This window comes from Camponotus floridanus, unplaced genomic scaffold (genome assembly GCF_003227725.1).
Source record: "Camponotus floridanus strain SB8 unplaced genomic scaffold, Cflo_v7.5 scaffold31, whole genome shotgun sequence".
Lineage (NCBI taxonomy): Eukaryota > Metazoa > Arthropoda > Insecta > Hymenoptera > Formicidae > Camponotus > Camponotus floridanus.
The window spans coordinates 291806-311321 of record NW_020229448.1 but is presented as its reverse complement, the minus strand read 5'-3'; the positions used below and the strand labels follow the sequence as shown (position 1 = coordinate 311321).

The 19516-nt window shown below is 30.6% G+C and overlaps 1 protein-coding gene across 2 annotated transcripts; it reads left to right on the top strand.

Annotated features, from left to right (window-relative positions):
* The first annotated feature begins 4746 nt into the window (after nt 1-4746).
* Nucleotides 4747-17615, top strand: LOC105252364 (high-affinity choline transporter 1). Of its 2 annotated transcripts, none has more exons than XM_025410351.1 (13): nt 4747-5023; nt 10565-10755; nt 12166-12273; nt 12460-12688; nt 13065-13293; nt 13672-13909; nt 14001-14107; nt 14177-14280; nt 14578-14708; nt 14894-15165; nt 15245-15853; nt 16645-16843; nt 17270-17615. In XM_025410351.1, the coding sequence occupies exons 2-13, from the start codon at nt 10584-10586 to the stop codon at nt 17551-17553; spliced, it is 2682 nt and encodes an 893-aa protein (XP_025266136.1). In that variant the 5' UTR covers nt 4747-5023; nt 10565-10583; the 3' UTR covers nt 17554-17615. The 2 variants fall into 2 exon arrangements, with proteins under 2 accessions (XP_025266136.1, XP_011258005.1); XM_011259703.3 differs by having other exon boundaries at nt 4748-5023; nt 10559-10755; nt 16645-16844; nt 17280-17615.
* The last annotated feature ends 1901 nt before the right edge of the window (nt 17616-19516 follow it).

Here is a 19516-nt window from a genome sequence, read left to right as displayed (position 1 = left end):
GTTTCGTTTTTATTTTGTATATAAAAAAATTTTAAATATATACATATTAAAGGAATAGATTTTTAAATACTGTTTTTAAGTATACTTAATGTTATAATAATTAATAGAGAAAAGGAAAGAGAAACAGAGAATATATTTATTCTAAATTTTATAAGAAGTTTATTATATAGTATTTATTTTTTTTTTAAGTTTGTAATTTTATGTAATTACGAAAAAAAGAAGAAGCATTTTTATTTCATATATCAAAAAATAATTTTAAATATATTTATTAGAATTATATACTTGTAAAGTACAATTCGTATTATAATAACTGATCTTTCTGTATGTTGTAATAATTATTCTTAAGTTCTGTTTTACATAAATTAGAGCTAATAATTTATTTGTAATGTAACAGTATATTTTTATATTTAAAGATCTTTTGCATTTTCTTTAAGGCAATAATTAAATGTACAAGCGAATTATTATTGTGAATAATCGATATATAATATGTAAACCATGTAACTGTTCAACATTATTAGAATTACATGTATGTTTAACTCATTTATATTTTTCAACTTTTTCGTTTAAAGTAATATATATAATAATATATAAACGATATTTTTTTAACGTGGAAATATAATTAATTTTTAACATTACATATGCCCGACAATTATAAACTGATTATAAAATTCATGAATGAAAGAAAAAACAGGCAAATAACATCCTCTATAAAATAATTATTTTATATTCTAAAGAGAAAGTTGTTGGCGAACATAAAATTTATATATATATTATATTTTTATATTATATTATTATATGTTATATAATGACTGGATATTTAATATACTAGAACATACTAGAGCAAAATATTTTTTTTAAATATATAATAAGGTTTTTTGGAAAAGAATCAGAACCGTCATCAAAGCAATTTATCATCGCGTTTTCGCAGAAAAAATTCACTCCAAGTTGCAAAGATCGATAGTAAATGATGTTCAAAATTTAAAATTTTGTGTGAAAGAATTCTTCATCTCTTTGTTCGAAAAACTTTCTCTTCTCTTCTCTTTCAATCCCTCTTCCTTCTTTCTCATCTTCTAATCAGCTATTCTCAGACATTCTCTCGACTTTTCCTTTCGCCGCCTTTTCTTCTTTTTTTTCTTTCTCATTCCTCCCTGTCTCCTTTGTTTAATCTAATACTTTTTAATCTAATACTTTTTACGATAATTCATTGGGCCATTCAATCGAATTCAATGATCCTCCAACATTTAATTACGCGTCCATCGCCTACAGGGCGATACAACTTGTTGAGAGTGCGAAAACGACACCCCCCATTTATCAATCGCGCGTCACCGCAACATCACTAACGCACTCATTATCGACACGAGAGAGAAATCGCTATCATTACACATAGTATAATTATCTTTATTTATTGTCGAAAAGTGGCCGAATTAAAAGAAATCGATTGTCATTTCATAAAGTTATAAACTCCTAATTCTCGAAATCTTATATTGAAAATTAATGTAAATTTCAGTTCAAATATCACAGGTCTAGAAAATATTCTATATATTTATGTATAACTTTAGAATAAATTCTTTTAACTTTTTTCAATATTATTTATTTTTGCGAATTAAACAAAAAAGTTTATATTTGCTATTTGAACAAAAAAGTAAAGTCCTGGTACACATTATTCTAGCATATTATAAGAATTATCGGCGTCGATGATGCACGTTATGACGAACGTGTCGATTGCACCCTCTGAGAAAAAAAAAACTCTGTCAAGCTCAGTCTTGAAGAACAGGGTCATGGCGTATCTCTTCAAGGTGTGTAATTATCATCGATTGGCCTTGTGAAAGCGTGCTTAAGTATCGGATCTTTGTGTGGAATACGTGATTAATTCCTACTGTGAACGAAAATTAGTATATTGCAGATACAATCATGTCGATTAGAAGAGACGAGGCATTTAATTTTATTATTACTGTCAACGAGTTCCTTCAACATTTCTGCGTTCTATATATCATTTAATTATATCAATTACATATCATTGTTGATTATTTCATTTCTCGAATAATCCTCGTAGTGTTTGAGATCGAACAAAAAGCGACAAAATGCGATAAAATTGCAAACATCGAGCCCTCCGCCTGATGAGCGAACAGCTGATACTACTGGCACCTAGTCGAAAGTCCACTTCAATTCCTACAACGGGGAACAGTGTAAGCTGTACATACATGTAAGTATCGTGATTGTTTTTGCTAAAGTTGAGCCGCTAAACAAACAAGAACTTTTTTTATCGCTCCAGTTCCTTCGTTCGCCACTCTCCTTCGCCCTTCGCTCTCTCGCTCTTGCTCTGCTCTGTAACACGTAACATTGAAAAAAAAACGACCATATTCATAACGATAGCAGTGGAAATCCTCACAAAATTCCGACGTATATTAAAAAGCTACAAATAAATAAAAATAATATTGCAAAGACTTAACAAATCTGCTATTATTTTAGTTTCATCTCTCGAGTTAAAGACCAAAGTTATAGCTTTTGAAATATTTTCTACGATAATATATATTAGAAGACAGAGTGTAAAACGAGATGAGAGGGAAAATTTTGCCATATTAAAATATTAATTAGAGAGAGAGTTGTTCCTTTAAAGAACGACAAAGCTGAAAGATCGTAGCTGAAAAATCTTTCAAGAACTCTAGAATACGGAGCGCGTATTCGGAAGCTGCGAGTGGAACAGGACGAGGGTGGCGACAAGCAGGGCGAGGGTCGGATGATTCTGGTCGCGGAGGGAGCCTAAGGACCAGGAGTTTGCGCGAACAGATCAATACGGCTGTCCCCTCTCCCCTGTACATGGACTTGTCTCCCTCTCACTAACTCTGTCTCTTTTTCTTTCTGTTTTCATTTTGCGCCTCTTTCTCACTCCATTTCTTTTCATCTATCTCTTTATTTTTTTCTTTCTCTTTCTCTTTCTATTCCTTTAATGCATATCTTTGTATTTTTCTAGAGAGTTTATATTTCTATTTTAAACACATGAAAATTATGTCTTAACTTTCAACTATGATTTTATAAAAAAGTAAGATTATCTATTTAAAATTATTAAATGGTTTTAGTTGTGTAAAGCACATAACTTTTATGGTTTTTTTAAAACCAATTCATAATATAATTATTATATATCTAAGATCTTGTGTAATTAGAGTGTATTTAGAGTTTATAAGTTCTAAAAATTTATCTGTAATTTAAATTTATCTATCTATATTTACATCTATTTCCATTTATTTACTCCAAATTTTTCCTTCGCTTTTGATGTATGAATCATTACATTTACATTTTTTCCCATGAATTACATTATTACATTGTTCCTTTTACTAATTTATATACATTTGCTGTTGTGTTTTCTATTGATACTTTTATTCGACCGAACTTTCTCAGCTCCGATTTAAATTCCAGCAAATACAATCAATTTGTTTCTGATATATTCTTGAATCTGCCAACGCGACACTCCCTGCTCGGTTTCTTATTTTCTTTTTTTGATAAGAATGTTTATAAATCTTTCTAAAATCTATTTATATTTTCTGCTTCTTGGTATCTTCATTTCGTTATATTGACACTACATCTGTCACGATGAAACATTTGACTCATCCGGCGTCACTATCTTTCTCTACTTTTATCAATTTATCTTTCTCTCTTTCTTTCACATCTTCTTTTTTATATCCTCCTTCTTTCCTTAAGAATTGTAGGTCTCTTTCCGCTTCATCAGACCTCCTATATTTCTCTTTCACTCAATCTCCTTTTTCTATCACGGTTCGCAGATGAATCGGTTCTTCCTCTCTTTCACTCTGTTACTCTTTATTCGTACATAAGGTGTCCAAGAATTATTCTCACTATCTTCAATTAGATTGTGACGACTTTCAAATATTTTCATAGGGGAGATTTTTTTATCATTTGTTCTTATCGGTCTTATTTTTTTTCTAATAATCAACATTAAACAATTTTATAATTGTTTTTTTAAATTAAAATTTTATTAAAGTATTTTTGTTTAATTTAAGTAATTGTATGTATTTTTAAAGATTGCAATCCGTGAAAAAGTTTGCAATTCTTAATTGTTATAATTTACAATAATTATCTCAATAATTGTTGAAAATTAATGACCATTATTAAATACTATAGCTTACGCTGTAAGATTGAGAATTTAAATGATCATTGGTACCACTTTGCAATTGATCTGAAACTTTTTCTTCATCTCTTTTATTCGTAATCTCAACACATTATTTTAAATTGTCTGCGGGATACAGGATGTTAGTTTTATATAAAATTATTTTATTATTGATGCAACTATAGAAACAAGATAATTCTACATAAAAAAATCAAATTAAAAGCTCTGGCTAAAATTCCTTCATACAAACTTTTGTATTTTCAAGAAAATTAACTTTCGGAAAAAAACTGAGAAATTAATAATTGTTATTGTGTTAACCTTGAACATTTTTAATTATCACACGACATAAATCATATTTGTGCAAAGTACAAATAAAAAAATTCAAATTATATTTGAAAAATAATAGAAAATAATTGAAATGGTCAAGTTCTAAAATATTAACAGACTATTTTTATATTTTTTTAAATAGAAGATTTTCGTTGCGTGACGATCTCCCTCTTCTCACAAAATTTTTCTCCTTTATAAGGAAAACCACTTTTATCGTACACCAATATTGAACTACCCTCTACATCTGTATCTTGCGCGCGCGCGACCGGCGCTCCGTCCTTGTCCGTGACGCGCGCGCTACCCCCAGCGAGGTGGTTGGCGGTCCAGCGTGTCAGCCGAATGCTGAGTGCCGTTAAAGAGATTCAGTTGTATTGCCAGGCTCCTATCTGTCGCACGGCTAACGCCCGGTCGACCAAGTGTACAGCATTCGCGTGCCGACGAGGAAGAGCCGATTTCCTCCTCCGACGAATTTTCCTGTAGCGGCACCGTGGAAAAAGGAAATCGAGGCGCACAGCAAGATGGGTATGTGCGCATGAAAGGAGCTCTCGCTGCATGATCTCGCTAGGATAGCCCGTGGTAAGTAATAGGATTTGGAATTTCAATCTCCCTTCTCTCTCTCTCTCTTTCTCTCTTTCTCCCTCGATTTATATTTATTCTCTCTTTATATTTCATTGCATTTTTATCATAATTATTTTTTATTTATGTTCTAGAGACGGAGAAAGAATTTATCAATATAAATTAATTTTTCTCTCTCTTCCTCTTTCTCTTTCTGCTAAATATTTACATCGAAACATTGTTCGGTCTTATTGCTTTATTGTATTGTACTTGCTAATTTCTAATCAAGAATGATGAAAATATTTTTCTGCAATATACAGAGTGAATCACAAGTATGATTCAGAACTTTGTAAGGGTATATTCCTGGATGAAAAGTAAGAATAATTATTCATATAGATTTCAGACAAAGAAGTTAATTTTTAATAGTTAATTTTTCGATAAAAATAATGGATAAAAATTAGCTTTAAATATTAATTTTACTGTATCAGAGCAAATTCTTTTGTCTTCTATGATATTAAATCTTTTATCGTTTTAATTCTGTAACAGATTATCTTATTCATCATCAAAATTTATTACAATAAGTGATAAAATGACTGAATAAAGTTAATACGGAATCATGTACTTGAATACTCAAATACAAAGTCTAAAATTAAGATAAATAGTGAGTAAGATAAATTATAGTAGCAATTCAGTCAAACAGTTCCATCAATATAGTGTAAAACATTTTCTTTTAAAGAACTGCGTTATATGATTAATATCATGTAATATATACAATGCACTAATATTAATTTTTATCTATTATTCGGAAATGAAGCATTTTTTTATCTAATGTTCATATAAACAATTTTTTTTATCCAAGAACGCTCACAAAATTTTAAAACATATGATTCACTCTAGAAACATATTCATAAACATATTGATTTGGCATTGTAAATATAAATATATTCATACTCATGGGAAAATATTTTGCCATTTGTCACATATATCATATTGTTGTATCGTATTAATAACACTAAATGTAGACGTCATTCTCAAGCACCTGAAATCTTCACTCATTGAAACTAAATCCGTTTCAATCTTCTACACTCTTAATTCGTAATGTTTATTTATAGGATTCCATGTAATATTGATTAATTTATATTGTTATTAAATATTAATTAGAAACATTTTTTTCTATTCCAAATTAAGAGATCGTCGTCTCTCGATATTATTCATGTCACTGCAAGTTGTGTTATCAGAGATTATGCAAGAAAGAGGCACGATCTTCTTCATTTTGGAGTAAAATCGAAGAGATGAGCTCGATACGCGGTCACTTAACGTTTATGACGGAAATATATTGCTGACTGGCTTGAAAAGTTGGCAGCAAACTAGCCGATGTCTAGGCCCGGACTTCACATTTAAAGATGAATCGCGAGTGTGCGCTGATTTTACTCACATTGAGAATGAGCCAAGTGTCTTTCAGCTTGCGCAAGTTGTTCTCGCTAATGCTTTTACAAAGTTCACCAGAAATTTTATCAAGTATATTTTCGAGCAATATATTTTTGTAATCTATATTTACAATGTATATTTGTTAATACACCTGTCAGTTGACATATGTGTATAACTTACACTTAATTTTGCTTTTAAATTTCATAATGCATATGCTATTCATAACAATATTATGTTAAAATTCTTTACATTTCAAAGATAAAATTATTATGTTTCCTCAAGCATGCTTTTTATTCATCATTTGTATTTCTTAGTAATATAATTAGCATAGTAGCATTTTATAAAATATAAAACTATTTGATTTTTATTGCTTTTTATTATATGACACTGAATAAAACTTTGCAATTACTTCATAAAGATGTTATCATAACTAGACTCAAGTCTTTAAAAGTAATTTTTTGTTTATTATTCTTTAATTTATGAATACCGAATACATATGTTAATTTGCTGCTTTTTATTCTTTCCTTTCAAAAAGCTCTTACCCCATAGAATAGTAGGTGTAATATCTCCTTACTCCATTCATCTCTTCCCATCAGAACTGGACCATTGGCCCTGATATTCATAATTGGAAATATCCTGTTGACAAATTCTTCTATGATTGGTAAGCCTTGAAAAGCGTTTTTGCATAAAATTATCAAGCCCCTTTTTCTCACATCTTTTTCTTTGCTTTGCTCATCCTTTGAGAGAACTGGCTTACCCTTCATCACGATCAAGCGCATATATTAATATGTTTTTCTATTTTTGTATCGATGAGATAGTGATTATAGGCGTGAGCATATTATCGACAAGAGACTACTTCCTACCTAGGAAAAAGTAAATTTACGTCGTCCTTGCGCTTTTAAAGCGAGATACATCTATTGAATTCTAACATTGATTTCTTACCAAAAATTTAATTGGATTTTTTCAGGTCAAATTTCTTAATGTATATATATAATTTTTTGACATGTGTATTCTTTAATATTCTATGTTAAATATTTTTGTTAAAAAACTTAAATCTAAATTGTTTTCAATTAGATACCTTTGATATTAAAAATAAAGTTTTGTAATTTATTTTTATCTTCAATATATATTTAGCGTGCGAAAAATTTTTTATTTTTTTCTTCTTTCTCTCTAAGAGAAATCTGTTTATAACGTAAAAATTATCAACAATAGTACACTTTTGTTGCATAAAATATAAATTCTAAAATAAAAAAGAATATACTCTTGAATCCTCAAAATATTTTTATATATATATGTCCTTCATATATTTATACATGCAAATTATTCAATATTATTATTCTCAATATTAGATATATTCTAAATATTAGAATCGTCATTGGCGCAACGTGTTTATTGATTATGGACGTTTCAGTAACTGTACGTATCTCTATATAGAATGAATGTTAAATAGATCATCAATTGACGCGGTTGTATTCTAAAACTGTCCACGCGCAAACGCAATTGTAAAAGCACATATGCTTTAAAAGAGATGTGCCGATAGTTTTAGAACTGCGAGAAACAAGGAACAAATAGCCTCATGCACGTGCGCGTATAAAACAGATAACTTTAATAATTTAATCTATAAACGGTTTCTGTGCCAGAATTATAAAAGAAACTTTTATGCATTCAGTGCAATAATAAACTTTAAAAATAATAATTTTTTTCTTTGCAAAATTTTTTTTTTAACATCCGTTCGATAAATAAGAGTTGCTTGACATTTTATCTGATTTAAAAAAAACATAGAAAAATAATTAATAAATAATGAAAATAAATAAATGAATCATGAAAATAAATTAATAAATAATTTCTCTCTCTCATTGTATAAATAGATCTCATATGAATTTATACATTCTGTCTTTTATGTTCTTGCGTATATATTTATATTGCGTATATATAATAGAAATACAATTATGTATTTCTATGGTAATTAATTAAATGTTTTAATTATTCATTATGTTCTGTGTTGTACATTAATTAAATATCTTATAATATTATTTAAATATTCTGTTTCGTGTATAAATTGAGATATTATTAATTCAGATATTTTAATAGATTGAAGCATGTTTTTGTTCAGTGAAACTAAAAAAAACCTAGATTTATTTTTTCATATAAGATCATCTTCTCTTCGATTATATCCCCGATAACAAACTTTAGTATGTGTAAATCTTTCATTTATTTCAACATTATCCCACCCAACATCCAACATCTTTTGTATCATAAATTTAAATAAGATTAAATCTAAAAAATTTTATGTATAAAATAATGTCATTAAAACATTGCAAATACATTTAAGAGTAAACATCAGTTTCATCATATATCTCGTATATTTAGGTGCTATTTCACATCTACACCAGTAATAATTTTCATAAATATTACAAACGGACTGTATATTTCTCTTTTTCTCTTTTTCTTTAATAAATTCATTTCTGCACGTGTCCTGTGTAGCAAGTTTTTATGGACACGTAGAGCACTCGTACGTGAGATACGTCAGTTTCTCGATCCAGAAAGTGCCGTCTCGCGCGAGTTAATAATGCAGACCGTTTGTGAATTTGTAGAATCCAGTTGAACTTTAAGCGACTCGGTGGTGTGCCATGCGCGCTAAGGGTCATGACCCTACGACCCATCCTGCTCGATATCTAGGGCATATTTAAATTTTAAACTGTTATACAATTGCCATCGCACTCGATTAGCTTTTCTCTACGTCGGGAATACGCGATAAATTGTTCATCGGCGCAGAATTCCCACGAAATGTGTTTAATAGAGTAAATGTCACCTTGTATGTCATCGGTCATCAGAGTAACGTGTACAGCTAAACAAGCTTTCAACGTCAAAGAAAAGTATTTTGACATCATGTAACATTCTATTAAAAAAAAGAGAGACTGTATCTCCTCTAGTTTCAACGTGTTAATCGTTTGAAGAAATTTGTTCCATAAAATTTATTATATTAGATGTATATTTCATTATAAGAAAACAAAATATATAATCATAAATGTAATTATATTTTTCAAAGAGACCCGAAACGCAATGTTTGTTGATAAAGTTTGTTATAAATTGTTTTTACCTGACAGAAAACAATAATCATGAATCTTTTTTTGGCAATTCTCTTAAATACAAATAATTTGTTATTTATTAATATTCCATAATGGGAAAAGAAACACGCATAAAATAATATATATCTGATAATATTGGTAATTCAACTTTGTTGGATTACTAATACTGTCTTTCTAACGTAAATACATGATGTGGATATCGATTTTTTAAATATCAAAGGCTAGAGGCTTTTTCTCATTAGTACCGACTAATGAACGAAGGTGCAACTACGCAGGCTTATTTGTAGAGAGATGTTAATCAAGAAGACGGAACAATTAATGCGGTATTGATCGCGAAAGCATGGCTTTACATCCGATTAATCCACATTTCTCTCTCTCTCTCTTTCTTATTCTTTCTTTCTCTCTTTCTTTCTTTCTATATATGTGTCTCTTTATTCATCTAATCATTGAGACATGCAATAACTATTATTAAACTCACTCAACATACAACAATGAGAAAGAGAGAGAGGGAGAGAGAGAGAGAGAGAGAGAGAGAGAGAGAAAACAGTAGAATTGAAGTGATTTAGCCATGTATAAAATATCTCGATATACAATGCACTTTGTAAAATACATGCCAAATATCGAATATAATCGTATCTAAAAAATATTTTAACGAAGTACGTCCGGTTGTTAACCATACAATACTGTTCTAATGTTGACGTCACATTGTGTTAATCGCTAATAAAAGACATTTCTTTAATAAAATTGCTTATATGAAGAAAAAAACTATTGTAGAAGAAATAAAAAAAGCGAGAAACAAAAACAGCAATTTTTAATAAGTAAACAAATGTAGAAACTGTTTAAAAATTTTAGCAGAAGGCAAAGTCCTTTTATGATAATCGAATAGTTCGAAAGAAGCTAAAATAAATTATATGAACTCAATGATTGACCTTGTTTTTTTATTATGTGATCCGCTAACATATCGAGTTTGAGACCCCTGTTATAGACATGTCAGCGACACTCGTTATTATCGCATTCGCTTTTACTACCAATCATTCAGTTGCAGGGTCCACATACGGAAGAGGATGGGGGTGTACGTAACAGGCGTAATTGGCGTGATTGTATTTTACATTGCGGTGCTGGGTGTTGGCATATGGGCTGCCGCGTTCAAGAGAAAAAAGGCCGCACAGAGCCAGGATGATATGATGCTGGCGAATCGTCGCCTTGGGCCTCTCCTCGGCGTTTTCACTCTTATTGGTAATTATATTTGAAGATTTGATAAACATGTATATATATATATAAAACAAAAAAAATAAATTTTGCTGTTGCAGAACCTCTTATACTTTGCTGATGAAATAAGAATTATTATAACGAAATATCTTGCAGATTGTTATGTTTATACATGAGTAAAAAGTTATTCCTTATGTATGTGATCTTGATTGGGACTAAAGTGACCCTGTCATCAATATTAATCCTATATATTATATCCTGTTTTCAATGTACACTTTAAAAGATGAACGAGGTCAAGAATCAATTTATGTTATATTGATAAAATTACACGTATACGAATATTAATACAGGACGCTGAAAAATTAATGTCACAGACTTTCCGATTTAAAGGCGATTTTTCGATTTTGTAAGAATATGATGATTACATTATATCATATCTTTTTTATTTTTGACATTTAATATTTTAGCATATAATTAAACATTATAAACATTTTATTTAAATGAAAAATCAATTTAAAATTTTATATTATATATATATATATATATATATATATATATATATATACAATATAACATAAGATTTATTATTAATTTGTTTTAATCGTTTATGCTAGATACATCTATGAAGATATATTAATGCAAAAATTAACTATTTTTAATATTAATTGAATATAATTTAAAAATTTTCTGCAGATACTAGTTTCTTCTGCGAGCGTTGAACTCACTATGAAATCGATAATTTACGATGATCCGCCGTATTTATGAAATCTTTCTTTCCGAGTTTCGTACATTTTCCATCATATTTTACGAAATTATCATGTAGAAAGCATCGTGTATTTTGAGTTTAGTTTTTCCTTGATATCGACATCGTGTCAAGTTGCATTGCAACATCGCGTAAAAGAAAATGTTGCCTTATTTAATATTGATTCGCTTCTTGCCACCATTTTGAATTTTATTATTTTTAAATCAATTCTGTGATTTTAAAGAAAAAGAATATGAAATTTTGCGAAATAGATTTCTATCGATTTCGTTTAATTCACTTACTTTTCACAACTTATTTTCGTATTTTATATTTCTATCATTTAATTTCCAATTCTGTTATTTATCTTTCTTATTTGTATTAAACGTCTCAGTTTTTGTTATCGTAATAAACACACGAAATTTGCAGTATAAGAAAACCTGTTAATTGATCTCTTTTCCATTATTTCCATCTCTAATGAGAGAAACGGCATGAAAAAAATATTCCATTTAAAGAAAAGAAACTGGCATATTTTTTGTTATGACAAATAGATATTCTGTACAAAAAAGCTTAATTATTATATAATTTCTATAGAACAATCCCATAATATTTTCCTAAAAATATCAATCATATAAAACCAACTATCGGAAATGACCACCTTTTTCTTTATATATGTGTGTATGTTTTTATATATATAGCGACATGGGTTGGAGGAGCTTTCGTCAACGGAACTGCCGAGGCCATGTTTACGAAGGGTCTGGCCTGGTGTCAAGTTCCTATCGGATACAGTCTTAGTTTGATTTTCGGTACGTAATCAAGAATCTATGCGCGATATATCCCACATATGATGGTATAGCCTGATTTAAGATCTTTTTAAATCCGATTTTTGTAAATATCAAATAAATATTTAGAAAAAATTGTTATTGATTGGAGAATTGTCGATTGATGATTTTGTCTTTTGTTCCAATTAATAAAATCGATGACATATATAGGCGCCATGCTCTTCGTGCGTCCGATGAGGAAGGCCGAGTACGTGACAATGCTAGATCCCTTTCAAGAACGATACGGTGCAGGTATCGGTGGTTTGCTTTTCCTTCCGGCGTTATGTGGTGATTTATTCTGGTGCGGTGCTGTTCTGAGAGCTTTGGGGAGTTCGCTGGCCGTCGTCGCCGGCGTCGATCCGAATATCAGCGTTTGCGCATCAGCACTATTAGCGGCTGTGTAAGAATAATATATTAGATTATATATTATTAATTAAATATAATAATTAGAGATATAAATATTTTATATTCATAAATATACGAATCAATTCCAAAATATTCAAGTGCTTTACTTTATACTAGAGATATTTATAGACTATTATAATCATAAAAGCAGTCTTGCAACTCTATTTGATTTCAACAAAATATTTTTGAATCCCAAAATAAATACGTGCAATGTTCAAAGAGAGAAAGATAGTACTTGAAAATATTTCGATATTAAAAAAAATCATCTTCTCGAAATCATCTACTCGAAAATGCTAAAATTGAGAGAAAAATGATATTATTTTCCAGCAATCAGAGTTGCAAGTGAGATAAGAGACATATTGTTTTTTCAGATACACAGTCTTCGGCGGATTATATTCCGTAGCTTGTACAGATGCGTTGCAATTGCTGTGCATTATGTTGGGTTTACTTATAGCGATGCCCTTCTCCGTGATACATCCCTCAGTATCATTCGAAAACAATCTGACTCTGCGAGATTGGTTGGGACAAATAAAGAACGAGGATCTGGGCGAATGGGTGGACGGCATGTTGCTACTAGTATTCGGCGGTATTCCTTGGCAGGTGAGTTAACTTTTCAACGTGACATTCAAACTCAAATTAGACGTCAGAAGAATATCCAGAGCACGTCTAAGGAATAAAAATTTAAATAAACTCAGTTTGAATAATCTAAGCGAATAGCGTGCCATTTAAAAAAAAAGAATTACTGTACACAAATAATTTAAAACATGCTTTTTTTTTTTATCATTATTTACGACAAATTATAATATAACTTTATAAATGATATATTGTATAACTCAAGATCACAAATTTAATTCAGGCTATTAATATATATTTAGATTTATTATAAAAGGGTGCATGATGATATAAAGTTTTTTCTTTCTTTCTCTCTCTCCCTCTCTCTCTCTCTCTCTCTCTCTCTCTCTTTCTCTTTCTCTTCAGGGTTATTTTCAACGAATCCTAAGTATTAAGAGTCCTTCCGTTGCAACGACTCTATCAATAGCCTCGATGTTTGGTTGTCTGATACTCGCGATTCCATCGGCTGTAATCGGAGTAGTTGCTCGTGCTACCGATTGGTCCACAGTTCCAGGATACAACAGAACGTTTTCCACTGACGATGGAAACGCCGCAATGCCAATGGTCCTGCGATATCTCACGCCGCAATGGGTTTCCTTCGTTGGTAAATTTGATGAAGAAAAATTACTTCTTTTTTTTTAATTAAAAGGAAAATATTTGAGAATTATCGTATTTATACTAATTAATATTTTAAGGTCTCGGCGCGATCTCGGCGGCAGTGATGTCTTCAGCAGATTCCAGTATCCTTGCCAGTAGTTCCATGTTCACCAGGAACGTCTATAAACTCACCATACGACCAAAAGTAAGTATAACTATCGTTGCTTAATAGACAATATTAATAGGCATTATTGAAGTCTTCTTTTCGTGATAGGCATCTGAGCGTGAGCTAAATTGGGTCTTGAGGATTTCCGTAATCGCAGTCTCCGTGCTGTCTACTCTCGTTGCTCTCATGGTCAGCAGTGTTTATTATCTTTCGTAAGTATAAAAAATTCTAAATCAACCTTTTATCTATTTGTGATAGTTATTTGCATCATATATATCTGAAAAACTTGAAAAAGAGGCAGTTTCAACAATAATTTCTAGACAATAATGTTTGTTGAATACAAGATGCATCTTTTTCAACCGTTAATTTCATTTGTCTACATTTTATGTCACTTGATTCCATTATCTGAAATCTTTTTATGTAGCTTTATATATTCATTTATGCGTTTGTTCGCGCATAAATGAATACAATATAATCGATATATAAAAATATATCTTATTTATTCCAAGGTATTTGTGCTCGGATCTCGTTTACGTCGTTTTGTTCCCGCAATTATTAGCTGTTATTCATTGGCCTTCTCTCGTGGATACCTACGGCTGCCTGGCAGGATACTTTATCGCTATTATTCTGCGTCTCGCTGGTTAGTAACAAGTCTTTGTTCTCAGCTAATTATTCAGACAATATAAATAAAAAACACTATTATATAAAGATATCTCAAATATTTTCGTTTCTTCACTCCATTTTCTTAAGAAACCTCTTAAATATCTGCTATATATCTGTGTTAGATTTAGATATAATTATTTGAACGTAAAATGCCATTTTCAGGCGGTGAAAAAGGACTCAGCATATACCCATTGATCGAATATCCATTCTACGATGCGAGGACGCGTACCCAAAAATTTCCCTTTCGCACCGCCGTCATGATAATCGCCCTCTTTACTCAACTCTTCACCAGTTTTCTCACAAGAAACCTGCTTGGCAAGGGTTACTTTCCAGAATGTTGCGATGTGTTGAGCATTTATTCGCCCGGAAAGTCCAAGGAACCGTCGGGCGTCGTACAAAGCAGTTCTGGCGCCGCCCTCATGGACTCATCTTCGGTAATTTTTACGCGAATTATATGAAGCGAATTTTAATAAATCTATCAAGACATGATAACGCATCGAAGTCAATTTCCAGAAATCAACATCGGGCATAGATTCGTGCGACGGCACGGGCGTTTACGACGATGACAGAACCACGTGTCATCGCGCGGAGGACGTGATGACCGATGGTGGCGATAATAACGCAACGACCGGTCGCGGGGATCACGTTGAATCGTCGAGGACGAAGAGTGTTAGCATTTCTGTCGTGCAAAGAGCGAACCACAATCTGCAGAATCTGCAGAATTTACGAAATTGCATGACGCCAGCACGAACCCCCGGGACGGCAAGTCAGTACGCATCTGTTCAGAGTGACGCGTTCCGAGGTCAAATCCTCGGGGTGAGAAACTTGCGAGGTTCTGTCGGCCAGGTTCTCTCGCCGACTCGGTCGATTGGCATTCCAGCAACACCGAGCATCGCCCCGTGCGCTCCATCTTATGCCAAAGTTGGCTGCGAGCTCGGACCGAGTAGCGAAAAAACGACAAGAGACAACAATGATAGGGTCAACATTGTTGATAAAAATAACGTGGAGTATAATCTCAACGCTCAGGAAAATGTGCCTGCGAGTGTGGGTCCGAAAAAGAGCGTAAAAGGTGTGAAATTAGTCGGTATGGAAGGCGGCACATTACGAAGACCGTCGCTGCAGGTGAGAGACGATCTTCACGTGTCATCGCTCTTATGAAGAAACAAATTCTTCGACTAATTTTGCGTACATTTGTTTTGTATCTTTAATTAGTTCTATGAGTTAAATTTTATATATTGTTTTATATATGTTTAGTTATTTATAAATAATGCCTTTATTGATTTATTAAAATAAAAGATGACGAGGACTACAATGTCCTCGAAAAATTCTAAACCTGATGAACCTATTCCCTTCAGCATGTGTAATCAAGTTTTTTTTAATTATATTTTTCATATTTAATTTTTCTTTCCTCCCCTAATTGATTTTATTCACTGATTAATTACTTTTGTTAATTTATTTTTTCATTGTCGTTTCTTGAGCTGCTTGGAAATTATAATTATCAAATACAATATGTGTACACATTATTTTGAAAAACACATTATTTTGAAATTATAATTATCAAATACAATATGTGTACACATTATTTTGAAAACATTTATGATTATATGATTTTTGGGTATCTGAAGATTAACTTTTCCAGTTGAAATAATTATTTAAAAAAAAAGAAATTTTTAACAATAATTGCGGGAAGATCATTAGTTACTTGTAAATTATTTAATTAAATTTTACATATTTTTATATGTTTAATTACTTTTCAATGATATGACCATTGATAAAAAAAATTATTAAACGAGGACTCGAGAGATTCTCAGAACGAAATTTAGAAAATCTTGACAAATCGTGGGATATTTAAATAGATTTTCCATACCTTCATATACTTAGTTTTCCCATAAGCATTTTGTGTCACGTATCAGGGCACATTCTCACCGACACCGTCCGTGGAATTAGTCAACATTCTGGATAGGAGACAAAGCAGCGGTTCGTATGGTCCAGGTTCTCTATCTCCCGTACCATCGATGGGAGTAGAAGCATGCAAAACCCATGGAACTGCGACTGAAGGGCAGAGTGGGAACGAGCATTGTAAGATAAAGAGAGGCATCGTACGACATCACAGGTATCTATGAGAAAAGACGAGATACAATGTCTTTTTGCAGTAGACAAATATAAATCTTCCTTTTTTAATTTATTCTATTTTTTAAATCTATTTTCTTTTTTTATATTATTCTATTTTTTAAATCTATATACTTTCTTTATTATTATTTACTATTACAATTAAAAAAGGATTATTTCCATCATAATGAAGATTATAATATTTTCTTTTTGAGATTTACTGTATTTTTTGAGAAATTCTCGAAGATTTATACAGAACCCATGCATATCTATGCATGTTATAAATGAAAAAATATCAATCATAATAGAAATATGTACGAATATAATTTCATACATGCATTAATAAAAAATAAAATAGACAATTTAATTGATTCGGCGTCCGCTAAAAGTTTCGATTATCGAACACTCTCTCCGATCTTGCTCTCAAACGTTTGCGCAGTTTCAATGACACAGGCGACCGAACACTGACGACGCTCGCCAGACAGCCCAATTATCCGTCGATGCCGTTAAGACCAGAGGATTGTCGTATGACACTGGCGAAGAAAGACAAGAGACTGTCCACCATCGGCAGGCATTCATCGGTGACGAATGAAACCGAACTCAGTAACACGAATAGCATGATTGTCTGCAGCCCTACTTATAGCATGTATAGTTCAGCTGCTAAGAGCTCCAATTATTTCGTCACCGATGACGAAGCTATTAGCAGGTTCTAAAGCAGAAACGTAACATAGGATTTTTCATTCTAAAAGCGACATTTTTTAAATCTCTAAAAAGATCGAAATTAATATTATATATGCTTGATTAAAAATTTTGTCGTTTTTCAATCTTTTCTGTAGTTTAGTCACTTCAAAAGATATAAAATTGAGAATAAGGATTTTTTCGTGAACAAGAGATTTAAAAAAATGTATTATTTTTATTTAATTTACATTTTAATTATAAATACATTTATTAATAATATATATTTATAAATATATTTATTAATTATTAAAAATGCATTCCTTCTTTCTAAATTTAAAAAATTATTAAAGAAAGCAATACAATGATTATTTTAATTAATACGAATTATGTCAAAATTGTGTGTAATTTTATCGATATTTCACATACGATAAATCTTTTTTGTATCAATCTATGATTAATTTATCATTTAGTTCAGATTTCAATATCATGTTTTCTATTCTAAAAGATTCTCTCAAAATAAAGTTAACAATTAAGAAGAATATATTGAGATAAGAATATATTTGTGAAAAAAGATAATTTGCCAGAGTTTTTTCGCTGAATATTTTACTGATCCATTCTTATTCTTTTCACAACACAAAATATTCTCTCTTTTCTCTTGGAAAACACGAAAGACAATCATAAAACCCATCCTGTCATCTTTTCGATGCGCTTATTCGTATGCCATTTTATTTGCTCTTTTCTAAAAAAGATTATTGTATATAAATTTACATAAAAATATATATACATAGTATAAGCATCTCTCGATTAAATGTTAAGTATCATATTATTTGACAGAATCTTGAACGTTTTATTAAAAAGTCTTGTCAAAGACTTGTGTTTCATATTTGTATACTTGTATCAATTCATAAATTATGAGACTTACATGACATAAGACTAAACATGGGTTCTATTGTTGCTATGTTGTGTTTTATTATATATTTCATCAATTCAAACATTTATTATATTATTTATCGATACAATTATTATTGTAAAAATTTCATGAAAGGATTTATCGTGTCATCATGATAGATCAAGTAGATGAAGGAGATATATCATTTTTATGTAAATTACTTTACAAGTATCATTATTCCTGTATATTCGTATATTGTATACTCACATTGTCAATTTAACGATGCAATAGTTAATATTTGATGAAGCAAATCAATCGATAGCTTAAACTGCACTGTAAAAATTAAATTACACTATATAATTATAGTATTAATATAACTTTAAAATAGAAAAACTGTAATATTGTCGTATATACAACTTTTATCTACTTGCTTCTTTTAAATAATTTCGAAATAAATAGACATTAAAATTCCTTGCAATAATTAGATGAATTACAACGAATTATGAGAAATTCATCTATGGTATAAGTTTATAAGCTTGAAAGTAAATTTTCTTTAAAATTTATTTTCACTTATTTAGATTTCACATATAGCGCGTTTGTATGTAATTAATTATAATACTAAACACGTTCCTTTTTTAAGAAGTCATATTCTTTCATTACTTAGATTTCATTAAAGATATTTAATTGATTAAGCATTTATACTGATTGTAACTATTGTAACTGTTAATGAGAAGTTATGGTGTTTTATATAGAGTTCTCACAGGAGATATCCATTTTTACGTACCAAATCTTCAGACTGACATAACTATATAATGGAACCAATAGTTTATAGACAATGTAAACAATTTTGTACAAATCATATAGAAAATCTCCAACTTCGCAATATTCCATTTGAATAGGACAAAAGAATTGAAGCAGGCGATCTTGTTTCATTACAAAAGGCTCGACTGAATATTAAATGGTAAATGTTTTGTACACATACACACATGTTATATATACACATGTCTGTGTGTATGTAATGCAAATGAAAAAAATTCCACGCGCATTTACATTTATATATAATAACTTTAGATCTCTAATAAATCCCAAATTAATTATTAGTAATAATA

Bases quoted from the DNA above. Each gene is read 5' to 3' on its own strand.
- LOC105252364 (XM_025410351.1), top strand. From the start codon at position 10,584: ATGGGGGTGTACGTAACAGGCGTAATTGGCGTGATTGTATTTTACATT. The intron at 14,108-14,176 runs GTAAGTATAACT...TTTTCGTGATAG, and splicing joins AACTCACCATACGACCAAAA to GCATCTGAGCGTGAGCTAAA. The intron at 14,709-14,893 runs GTTAGTAACAAG...TGCCATTTTCAG, and splicing joins TATTATTCTGCGTCTCGCTG to GCGGTGAAAAAGGACTCAGC.